This window comes from Pyrgilauda ruficollis, unplaced genomic scaffold (assembly GCF_017590135.1).
Source record: "Pyrgilauda ruficollis isolate IOZ18807 unplaced genomic scaffold, ASM1759013v1 scaffold29, whole genome shotgun sequence".
NCBI classification, from domain to species: Eukaryota; Metazoa; Chordata; class Aves; order Passeriformes; family Passeridae; genus Pyrgilauda; species Pyrgilauda ruficollis.
The window spans coordinates 5,815,073-5,828,060 of record NW_024524266.1 but is presented as its reverse complement, the minus strand read 5'-3'; the positions used below and the strand labels follow the sequence as shown (position 1 = coordinate 5,828,060).

At 40.1% G+C, this 12,988-nt stretch overlaps 1 protein-coding gene across 1 annotated transcript; it reads right to left on the bottom strand.

The window, feature by feature from the left end:
* Positions 1 to 11,683: 11,683 nt before the first annotated feature.
* On the bottom strand, positions 11,684 to 12,328 carry CLDN34 (claudin 34). The gene has a single exon (XM_041472517.1). The coding sequence runs from the start codon at positions 12,326 to 12,328 to the stop codon at positions 11,684 to 11,686; it is 645 nt and encodes a 214-aa protein (XP_041328451.1).
* Positions 12,329 to 12,988: the final 660 nt, after the last annotated feature.

Sequence of the window (12,988 nt, the reverse complement as noted above, 5' to 3'; positions counted from 1 at the left end):
TTGTCCTCATACATTCTGAAAGGTGAATATAAACAAAGTTGTGGCATATACAGTGGACATGTGCATGAGTTAAGCCGTAGAAGTCACAGCTAACCTAAAGACCTTCAAATACTTTACATGGTCACAACAAAATCTATGCACCAAGTTTTGCTTTCCAAACTGTGGGACACCAGGAGGTAGAAACAGCATTCCCAGCTGATTGAGAAGGAACCCTTCCCCTGGGCTGGAGGAGTATTTGAATTCAGGAGAAAAAGAAATGCCTTGATTTTTAAATACTAATGGAACTCAAGATTACTAGCATTGAAACAGTTGACAGGAAAGGTGGCTAGGATTCCTCCCACCAGGTAAAATGAGATATTTTTGAAACTCTTTGCTGGAGATATCCCACAGGGCAAAGTGGTCCAACCATATCCTTGCAATCTCCATGGCAGCAGCTATCATAGAGCAGTCTTGGTGGGCAATAACTCCTGTGGAGACAGGAGGATTATATAACAAATAACAAAAACTTTTAGAAAATTTCTTTGAAATAATGCGGGGCTTTCCAGAGTCTGAACCATGAAACATCCACAAATGAGCTGAAAGTAGTGACCTCAGTATACCACAGTTTCCATTCTATAGGAAGCATTAATACTATATACAAACCCCACCTAATACCTGGAAACCAGTTCCAATTAGGCAAGATAAAAATGATGAACAAGAAATTGCTAACTGAAGGTGATCAGCTGTTCTCACATCTTTGTCAGGTGCAATGCTGGCCATGAAGAAAACTAAACATCCACTGAAAACTGAATGCTTGGCATCAGTATGAATTTGCAGAAAGCAAGGCCTGAGTTCTGGGGTGACCTGAAGTCTACATTGTATCCTGCAGAGCTTTAATGGATTCAGCCCCTCACAACATGGGGTGACATCCATTAAAAATGCCTGTGAGGGTGTTAATCGCCATTTTCTATCACAAGAGCACATTTCTTTAAAAGCAGAAAGATCAGAGGAACAGGGTGTTCCCAGAGTTTTGAGACGTTTAACCCTGTGTGGTATTTTGCTCTTTCCATGGGGTCTGCAGGTGAGTTTTCTTCTAATATCTGATTGAAGAAAAAAAATGAATTTCATTCTCATTCACTGTGCTGGGGAAAAAAGCTATAAAATGTTTCTTGGCTTCTGAAATTCACATAGTAGAGGATGTTGACACAGAATCATTCAATTACTAGTGTTGGAAAAGACCTCCAAGGCTTTTGTCTGAGATTGACACCATCTCATTCCTCAGCCCAGCCCACACCTCCAGCAGGAAAGCCAAAGGAATAACTCCAGAACCTTGTAGCAGTGACATACTATTGCTTGTTTTACTCTAGTGCGCTGCATTTCTAAAAAAATATCATCAAAATACTATCCTCAGCTTTCAATTGAGATATTTAACTGGAAAACTTTAACTTCATCAACATGGAGAATTTAGGAGGTAGATTTAACAGGGCCTGTTGTGATAGGACAAGGGGTAATGGTTTTAAACTAAAGGAGGATCAGTTTCAATTAGAGATAAGGAAGAAGATTTTTACATTGAGGGTGGTGAAACACGGTAATTGGTTGCCTGGAGAGGTGGTGGATGCCCATCCTTGGAAACATTAAAGAGCAGGTTGGATGGGTCTGTGAGCAACCTGATCTCATTGAAGATGTCCCTGCTCCTTGCAGAGGGGTTGGACCAGCAAGCTTTAAAGATCTCTTCCAAGTTAAACTATTTTATGATGATTTCCCTTAAGGAAATCTGTCATGGATGGTCGTTGCAAGTGCATCTGTGGTCTAAAACACTTGACCAAATTATTTTAAGAGGCATCTTTCTTTGTAAACAATTTTAGTTAAGTTGTAAGAAAAATATTTTCTTTCATGCCTTTCATGTGAGTAGAAAATTTCTCAGTCAAGATCATTTCCTTTTAAGTTTTACGATTCAAATGACTAGCACAGAAATCACAAACAACGTGCTGGGGTTTTTTCACAATCCCATGGCCAGGTGGTTATTCCAAGAAGGCTGAACTAAGGTTAGTAGAGTTTTTAGAAATATTTAATTTTTGTGTTTATCTATTACAGGACAAGACTCAGTTTCCCAACTAATGTTAAGTGGTCTCATTTTATGAAACCACTTAACATTAGTGGGGAAATGTCAGTTGATAATTTTTTTCCCAGTGATGATTTGGCAAAAAGGCAGCCTGTCCTAAAACCAAGCTGGTATCTGTAGCTACTTGCTTACTTTTAATGGTAATTAAATCACTGATCCTTGGTTCAGCCTTCCAGGTGTTGTCTGAGCAATGCAAACAATTTTCTGAGTGCTACAGACATGAATGCATCTCCCAACAGTTGTGTGTCTAGCATTGCACAGAGATTAAATCACTTACCACAGGAGCTGGGTAACAGCATTTTTGCGGTTCCTAAACTAGACTTTGGTCACACATACCAATATGCCAAAGTGGACTGATACAAAATTTTGTGATTAGTAAAAACTTGAAAGCAGAAGCTCCTCCTGTCTGGTCTATCCACTCTACTGTAAACTGTTCTTGCTTTAAAAGACAAGGAACTCTTTTTCATTGGGACTTTTTGCTTTTTGTGTTAGCACTGAAATAATCAGAGAGAGCATTTGTAAGAGGCTATGTTAATGTGGCTTCCTCTGATGGCTTTCCAGTAACTGAGCATGATTTCTAAGACTTTATGTAAACAAAGGATTAAACTGGATTTGGGGTTAAATCTTCCTATTGCAGCATAATTCATCAGCAGTGAATGGCCAGAGAAAGCTATTAGCTGGGAGTACATGGATGTACTTTCTCAGGACGATGATGCTGCTCATCCAAAATAAGATGTTTGCCATCAGTTTACAAATCCCTTTAATTCGAAAAGTTAACTCCTGAGAAAGGCTTAGGCAGATGAATACCAGTACAAGGACAGGAACTGCTAAGGCTCCTGCGTACTAAAAAATATATTTTGTACATGTTATATAAATCTGCAGTTGCTTGCATTCTTCACTGTCACATGTACCTGCCCTATGCTCTCTGGGTTGAAGTGCTAGGTGCTCTGTCAGCCATGAAATTACAGGCCAGCCGCCTTGTCTCTCTGTGTAACTTACTCTTTTTGTCTTCCTTCTGAATTCCTCTCTCAGCGTTTTGTCCTCAGTGACTTACTCAAGTTTCTTCTTTACCCATCGTGACTTTTTTTTTTATTATTCCTCTGTCCAGTATTGCTCTTCTACTGTGCCTCCCGTGGCTTGTTCTTTACTGCGTGTGTGATATGCTTGTGTGATATGCTTGTGTGATCTCCAGATTGCACTGGTTATTTAGACAAGAAAAAGTCTTAGATCTCTTAAGGTATCACAGTGGACATTAAAATAAGGAGAATTTAAAAAGAATTGGAGTTCCTTGTCAGATGATTTGCAAATAAAATAATGGAGAATTCAGGTGGTATGGACTTCTGATGCTTTTCTTCAACGTGCCTAGTTTTTTGTTTAGTTTAAACCAAGAAGTTTTCACAGTATATCCTTAGGCAGTTTTGCACATCAGAGCTCAGCCTTTTTAGACTAAAATTAAAAAGCAATCCTGCAAGATGCTGAGTACTTTTGTAATTCCTTCTGACTTCTATAATCAGATTTCCTGTAAGATTCACTTTTAAGGCTAAAAGACTGAATTTTCTTTTCAAACTCAGGTTAGTTTTGCTTATGTCTGCTCCAGAGTACTTTGTATTTGCTGCCACAAATACAAAGTTTCAGCTACAGAGCAGATTTTCTGAAGCACTTCTGGGCCTCTGAAAAGCAAGAAATGCTTTTTTTCAGAAGCAACTTTTTCTGACCTTTAGTAATGATCTTTGTGTGACTGCTGCTTAAATTTTCACATCAAAGCTTGTGAAATTTGTGGACCAAACTCCTCCTGACATAGTGTATGGGTAGTGTTAATTCATTCTTCAAGTGGATTGACAACCAGCATTTCAAAAGAAAGAGCAGCACATGACAGCAGGTTCTGAGGTCTGGGCTGAGCTTGGCAGCTAGCAGGGCCCTGCAAGCACTGAAGATGCCACCAGTTTTGGTGAATGTCAGTCTTGGTGTTGAACGTCACCAGGATCATTTGTGAATTCTGGACTATTAGCACACCAAGCAATGTTTACCATTTACAGCTGCAAAATATAAGTCTGAGAATTCATGGGTTATCACTGGAAATGAAGCTATTTATAGAGAGATGTTCTGGTGAGAGAGCATTTCTGAGAAATAGTAGAAAGAAGATAAATTATTAAGGCTCTTGCAACTAATCCCATTAATAGGCTCATGTTTTCATGGTGTGGGCTTCTGGAAAGATAGGATAAACTGGCATGTGCTCAGTGCATTCCTGCCAGAGTGATATCATACCAGTTAGTTTGAGACCCTTACATTAAAAAGTAGAGTGACTTTCACAATCCCATTTTATTCCTAGGTTAAAATATTTAAATCTATACTTAACCAGGACAAATATTGTGTGTAATGTAGACCATGATCTCTGTGCTAAATAGTGCAGTTTAGTTCTAAAACAATGTTATTAAAAAAGCATAATTTTTTGCCTTTTTGGTAAAGGAATCGTTGATGCAGCATTGTATTGCAGCAGGCAAAATTCAATTAAATGAACGCTGAATTTAGATATCTCTGAAAAACAAAAGTCCAACCTATGTAGAAGGTCACTTTAGAAATAACACTCGTCAGCAACACTGAAGTGAACTCAGGTACCTGTATGAAACACTGCAATGTTTCAAAGTTAGCTAATAAAAAATAATTCATCTGAAAATAATTAGTCACATAGTGTATTTCCATTCCTTTGAATGAACTGACAGCAATGGATGATTGTCACTGAAGGGTCACAGCTGAACCCAGAGAGCTCCTTGGCCAGATGAAATCACTGGTTTGCTATGTTTATGCTGTAGCCCTGCCTCACATTTCTTGCAGGCATCTGAGGCCCGTTTTATCAGAAGGAGCCTTGGCATCCAGCACAATGGCATGTTTATGTTAAAAGGAAAGGTCCCACTGCGAGCGGCAGGACAAGGGATGCCGGTAGGAGCGGCAGCAGCGGCTTCCTGTGCCCCGGGCTGGCGTGGGCAGAGGGGGAAATGGGACACCACGGCTTGCGCTGCAGACCAGAAACTGCAGCTCTCAGGGATTAACACACATAGGCCAGTGATAATTTTCAACATCCCCCCAGCTAGGAAAAAGCTGATATGTGGATTTTGAGCACATCCCTTATAACTCTTAGAAGAAAGCTTGTAGGTCATTCCTAGTGTTCCCAGAATTGTAGCAGCCAGTGAAAGCTTCTGAACAACCAGGATTTCCAGGTGGTAAAGTCTTCACTGATTTTAACTCTGTGATAGACCTTTGTTGAAAAGTCCCTGGAGACTCTGCAGTGGCCATTTAAGTTTCCCAGTTCCCACCTGAGCAGTGCTGGAGGAGATGGCAGGGGTGTCCCTGGTAAGCCGTGCTCGGTGCTGCACGGGAGGTGGCACCCAGCATCCAGCCCAGCTTACCTCATGCAGAGCAGCTGAGGGTGGTACCAAACAGGGCATGGTGCAGACACCTCTGACAACTGCCACAGCCATGCCACAGGCAAGCACATCCAGGATGGATACATGGCAGGTAGAGGGAAGTACAGCGAATTATTTTACTTCCTGGCCTGGGCAGCAGAGAGGGGTTCAGCACAAATGGTTGCTGCTGGCACTCCATCAGTGGAGTCCCTGATGTCCACACTGCTGCAAAGGATGTAGTTCCCATCTAAATCATTGCCCTCAAGGAGGACTCTGCCAAAGTTGCTCTGGTTAGATGTGGGCATAGTGGGTCCTCTCTGCTGTTTTGCTTCTGAATCATCTACTTCCCTTTTCATGTGACATTTTTGTTGTTCATTTTGGCTTCTCTTTGAAACATGATTCCTTCTTTTTTGTTTATCCTTTTATTCCAGATTTGACAAAATCACTTGTTAGTCAAATATTTATTATCATGATGTCAATCAGCACAAATTTTGTTTATTTTTATAGCATCCTACAATCTGCGATTTTTTCCCTTTCATTCCCTCTCTTTCTTCTTCCTTTCCCCTTGCTGTCCCACTTTCTCTCCCTTTGCCTTACATGACACCATTCCTCTTCTGTCCCTGCTCGGTTGGTAACAGCAAGGCAGCATCACACACCCGGGGACCCCTGCATCCCTGAGTCTGGCTTCAGAGTATGAACACAAACCAGCGGTTCAGCAGATCTATTGTACTACTTTCTGTGGCTTGCATCATACCAATCATTATACTTAAATGTATTCATTATCATACCTTTTTGTGAGTTGTTACTATCTTTATTTTACAAATGGGTAACTGTTGTAAGGAAAAATTTTGTGTCAGATCTTACACATATTTGGAATACTAAAGCTCAGATGTGAGGTCCACTGAAATCAATTATTCTGAAAGTCGCATGCAGACCAATGAAGCTTTTCAGTAGGACTTTTGAAAGTCAAATAAGTGGATGGCCACAGCATTATATGGATAAATCACTAGGGGTCTGACTTGAAGTGATTTCAAATTCCCCCAAGATCTTTTTTTATCCAGTATATAGCTGCTGGGTATTATGTACTTCTTACAGAGATAGATGAAACATCTCCATGTTCAGCAATAACACCAATATTTCAAATCTCTTTCCCAACCAGTGAATGCTTCATTTCTAGTTCTGTAGTTTTCAGGGTTTTTAAAACACTTCTGGTGTTCAAGGGACTCCCCCACCTCCCCCTCAATTTCAGTCAGCTGGCAGCTGCAATGCACCTACGTAGTTGTGGGTACCATGAATTCCTCTGGTTCTGTTTCTCACACGCTATCTCACCCACTCTAATTTGTTACCTTCCCCTATTTATATTATAATGTGGCCACATATTCAGCTGCTGAAAATCAGCCTGCACATGAAGTGACCTTGGACAATCAGAATGTATGTGCGCCTTCAAAATAGCATCCTGGGAATTAACCTCATACTTGGTTTTTCCTGCATATAACCCAAGAGGAAGGCAGTGATGTGACATTCTATGAACTGGATATTAACACTGCATGCTGTACTCCATTCCCAATTTTAAGCCAGTATTTATTTGGTTTATAATTCTGAGATGAGATTCACTTATATTTTCTTGTTTGGCATGCAGTTGGTTTTGACACAGTAATTAAGAGCCAGCACACTCCAAAGCACCCGGCTAATTATTGAACTCTCTCAAGCAAGGGAAACAATAAATTATCTGAGCAGTGGAAAGGGAAATAGGTCAGTTGAAAAATATGTTTTTATGAGCTGATACTGGATTTGACAATACAGATGCTGGCAAAAATGAAAGGAATCCCAATTCAGTTTTGAAAAAGGTATATTTTTCACATAGAACATATCTCTTCTGGGATCCCTTAATTTAATGTACATTGGTTTCCTATTTTAAGAAAACAATTTGCCATTAACATTATGCCAGCCAGACTTACATTTTTTTTAAGCAAAACCTCTTTGTCCTAAAGTATTTCATGGCCCAAAGAGGAGGAAATTGGCTGTGACATTTCAGTTTTTCCATTCTAAGGGGAAAATGGTTGAAGGTCTAAAAATATCTGTGAAAACAACCTCCTTTCTCGTCATTGTAATATACCATAAGCCATGTGACAACAAAGACATGTCTTTCTGAGCTTAACATTGTTTTAAATCAGCTAAATCTGCAGCTGAGACTGTCTTCATGTAGAACTGCTGACTCAAATACAAATTTTGTTTACCTGACTAATTTGATGACCTACTCTGCACTACAATGTCTCCAGTTCATCCTGCTTCCTTTGCCTGAACACAAATGACTGTTGCCCTGAATTGCATATTCATGTGGGGGGGAAAATTCAGCAGGCTTTGTGCTGTGGTGCTGTTTCTGTTAGGCACTGTTCAGCTCCGTTCTCTATTTGATCATCCATCTTAGAAGAATATTGAAAGTATATTCATATATTTTTTGGTCTGTGGCCATGAATGGACAAGGGAGGTAGATGGTACATGTAAGATTAAGAAAATGCATCCTGTGGTGGATTAATTCCAAGGAATTAATAAGGAGTATGTTACGGAGGTCAAAGATGGGGCCTCATCATTATCACCCAGCAAAACTCAGAGGGGGTCTTGGTATTCAGATTATTCCCCCAGTAGTGAATTCAGACACGTGGGTGAATCACAAGGTACTTGTTTATTGTAAACTCAGAAAAAATAAAGCGAGACTGGTTTATGTGTAGACTGAGGCCAATGTGGAGACATTCCTAGACAGGGTGGAGCCCACAAGGCGAGCAGTGCTGTCACTGGGGAGGGAGCAGGTCCCAGTTTGCACTGAAGCTGGAGACAGAGCTTCATGATATGATCTGTTCTGTGGTGAAATTTGCTTAGGAGGTTTTTGCCCCTTATCTCCCTACCTCATAGCCCTGGCCACTCACTCCTGCCTGCATTACAGCTTCCTGCCTGTCCTCAATTGTGCTGCTACAAATGAGTGTGGGGTCAAGCTATTGAGTAGGTCTCTAAAGCAGTCTAGGTTAAAAATATCCTTCCAAAATAATTTTGCATTTTTGAGTTTTAAACCAAAACCATTTCAGCTGCCTGATTTTACAGACAACCTCTACACAACTGACATGGTAACAAACAGACCTACTGAAAGGTAACTTAGCTTCTCAAATCTAAAACAAATGTGTCACATAAATATACACAAAGAAACTATGCCACCTTGCTGGTGAAGGAAAAGCACAGGGGCTCTACTTTCCTCCAGTATCAAAATTGTGATGAATACAAACATTCACTAAATTTTAATGAATCACACTGCCCTGATGGATCAAGGTCAGACAGGCTCAATGCCTTGAAATCAGTGGAAGCTTTGCCTCTCCTTTGTTATGAGCTAAGTTTAGCCTAGAGAAATGAGGCTCATGGGTGACCTGATCACTCTCTATGACTCCCTTAAAAGATAGTGTAGCCAGGTGGGTCAGTCTCTTCTGGAACCAACAGGACAAGAGGAAACAGCCTCAAGCTGTGCCAGGGGAGGTTCAGGCTGGTCATCAGGAGGAAATTCTTCACTGAAAGTGTTGTCAGGCATTGCAATGGACTGCTCAGGGAGATGGTGGCGTCACCATCCTTGGAGGTGTTCAGGGAGCAGCTGGACATAGCACTCAGTTCCATGGTCTGGCTGACACAGTGATGACCAAAGGTTGGACTCAATTATCTCAGAGGTCTTGTCCAAGCTAAATCATTCCATGATTCTGTAAGATTTTTTCCTGTCTTGTCTTCAGACTTGGAGTTTTAATATAGACTAATATTTGAACATGGATTATATTTTACCATATATCCACATAGCATCTGGATCATGTGACTATTGAGAGACTGGGAAAGGATGCCAAGGGTTCCATCTAGACAAGCCCTCTGTCCTGATGTGGGCTCACTCATACCTACAGTCTTCCTGGCACTATTTGCCTAAATTTTTTTTTGACAAAACTTTATTTTAGAATCCATACATCTCCTTAGGTAATCTATTCCAGTGTTTAGCTGAGGAATTTCCTCACCATCTAGTCATATTTGACATACAACCAATGTTTCATAGCCATGCATCAGTACAGATGAATATAATTCCCAGTGGAAACAGCAGTGGCAGCAACACAGAAACTTGGTATGTCCCTGATGATGTTTGTTCCTTTTTCTTTAGCCAGATGAACCCAATGATTTAGTGAATATAGTTAACAAATACAGTTGGGGTTGCTGATATTTCTGTGCATACATTAACTCAAAAAAGAATTGAAGAATCAGTAATTTTCTCCTAAAGTTGTAATTTCCTGCCAGGGAATATTGGTAGTTTACTACTGTAATAAGTCTACTACTGTAATAAGTTTAGTAGTGGAATGGATACCACATGGATAGATCTCTTTTTTTTCCCTTACAACTATAATATGATATAACCTAATATTATTGTAGGCCCTGAGGGAAGAGATGACAGTACTACTGACAGTACTATTGAATTGTACCTTTAAAACTGAAACTTACCAACATTGTAAAGAATGTACTTTAGAAACCAAACTGGAAACAATATATAAGAAACAAGCTATTAAACTGCCTTCATTGAAACACCACTTGAAAGTGCTTTACAGCTCATAAAGAGTCAAAAGATAAGATTCTTGCACCAATGAAAAAATTACCAATTATGAGTAAAGTGCTGTTTCAAATGTGACTGGAGAGGAAATGAAGGTGCTGTGGAGTTTCTATATTGTCAGACAGTACAGCAAAGTCAAGCCCAGGGGAAGATGTGTAGGAAAAATTGGACTGCTAGAACAAGCTGGGCTAGTAACAGGCACCAGCAAGATGTCCTGGTTTGCTGGCATTTTGCCTTGTCTTGCAATGTCCAAAAATTTTTAGATTTTTAAAAAAATTTATTTCCTTCTTTCTATGAATGCATGAGTATTTTTAAAAATGGAGGACAATTAAAAGAGTAAAACTAAATTACTTAGATTTCTGTAGCATTTCTTTAAAAATGTAACAACATTTTGAGGACCTCTTTCAAGAGATCATCTGTCAACATTGTTGGCTCATTCCTCTCAATTGCTAAACCTTTTTTTTTTTTTTTTTTTTTTAATTTTTTTTTTTTTTTTTTTTCATTATTTTGGACATTTTTTTTTTTTTTTTTTTTTTTTTCTTAGTTGAAGTTTGGTGATATGTGCCACAGTTAGCAACTGTGGTTACTATGGCCATTACAGTGCGTTAAGAGAAAAAGGTTTTCAGGGAGCATGTAATCTCCCAGCCATTTTAGGCATCTTGGAAAAAGGCAGTCTTTGTCTCTACATTGATTATAAACAGAACCTGAAGTGACCGGTTTGGATATAGATTTCTACATCAGATGAATCATACCCTGAAAGTTGCACTGAGGACTCCTGGTGACTGAGAGCACTGATTTTGACATTAGTTCTGTAATAACTTGTACAAGTTATTTCCGTCTTTTGCAATACATTTGGATTCAGTGACGTGTCAGATGAAGAAGCAAACACTTGCAGACTTTTTGGCTCTGCCTCAGTTAGGAACCAAAGAGCACACCTTCCCCACAGGCAAACATGTTGCAACATAAAATGCAAATAGCTTGAAAGAAAAACAGAAGCAATAAAGGAATGGCTCTTTATGTGCCCTAGAGGAAGAGGAGAAACTGGCAAGACATTTATAAGACAATTTAGGGGAGAGTCATTTGACACAACCATGATGACAATCATATTATTGGTTTTAAAAGTCTTCACTTGTCACGAAGCATACTTTGCTACAGATACAACTAAATAAAAAACAAAAGAGCTTAGTACTGACAAGGAAAGTAATTCACATTTAATACATGTTACTTCACATTTTTCTTACAGGACAGTTCATTCAAAGTCAGCTCTTTGAGCATGGTAAACATTTTACACACACAAAAAATGTCAATAATGTTTGTATATACAAAAGAGGATAACTGGCAAAATTTAATCACATTTGCTGCTCAACAGCAGTTATCTCAAAGACAAACCTCTGCTAATAGGTGAGTACTAAGATGGTGGCTCAACTGGTTCATATAAGAAAATAGCATGGCTACTATAAAATAAAATTAAATTCTGAAGTTCCTTGACTTTACAACCACTCATGCTATTGTCCTTATCTCTTAACTATGCTCTTGTTCTGAAATAGCATGGGGGGATTTGTCCTGTCAGGATTTCATGATAGTGTTTGCAGTCATGGGAAATCTGTATGAGAGGGAAAATATCCCACTTAGCAGCAGGAGGATGACAGCCACAATCCCAACAGGAATGGCAGCACCAGCTTCCTGCGCTGCTGGACTGGAGGGCATGTAGTAAGAAGGAGGAAAAGCTATGCTCTGGTTGTGAGTTACAGAATAGAAATTCCAGCTCACGGGAATCAGGACACACAGACCAGCAAGTATGTAGAAAAAGCCACCCAGCAGGAAGAATGGGGCAATGAGAGTTTTGTGAGTGACTCCCATATACACATTTCTCAGAGCAAATATTGTAGCAGCCAGTCCCAGCAAGCCCATGAACATGGCGATCAACAGGAGACCCTGAGCAGCGTAAATCTCATGAGGGATGAAGGAGTCATAGCCGCTGAATTTATGGCAAAACTGTTCTCTGTAGCCAGGTGAGACATAAAGGTAACTGATGAAGCAGACTTTCCAAATCCCTACCCAGGCAATGCCAGAGGAGATGACAGTGGTGTTGTCCACATGCCACACTCTCCATTCCACAATTCCCATAGAAACAGTGCACAGGATCCAGCCTATGGTGCCCAGAGCAAAGGCAGCAAGCTGGAGGTGTGAGGTGCTGACCAGGGAGTTCATCCTTTGGAGCTCTCCTGCTCTGTCACACACACAGTTGCTATGCAAAGAGAGAGAGGCACTGCAAAGAAACAAAAAATAAAATGACAAAGGCAATTATTAGTTGGGTGAGCAGGTGAACCTGTCAGTGAAAAAGAGAATGTGTGTGTACAGGGAAAATGGCAGTCATCTTTCCCCAACTTCCATGAACTGTTGAAATTTTGGACAAGTAATATGCAGGTTTTAATTCTGTATATGTCATGGTGTCACACAGAGGAGAAAGAGTCTCTGATTAGCTCCCCTAAAGATCTCCTTTTTACATTCACAAAAGGAAAATTGATGGGTTTTTTCCAAGTTATTGTCTTCATTGTTAATTCATCATTATGTTCAAAGATCCTTTAACACATTACGTATAATCAGGAGCCCTAGAGTTACTGGCTAGCAGGAACAAAATCTGAGAAAATCCTAAGGTTCCTGACTGTTGCAAGAGATCCTACAGAGCAGATCTGTGCTCCTTTCTCCCAGCAACTGTGGCTTTGATGCGGGAGGTCAATCTGTACAGACTTCAGCTTTTGTGCTGGCTTTACTGAGAGCTGCTGGGACCAGTGTCAGACAGAAAACACCGTAGTTCAGAGGCATGAGCAAATCCACACCACAAAGTCTGACAACAACCACTGAACTCTG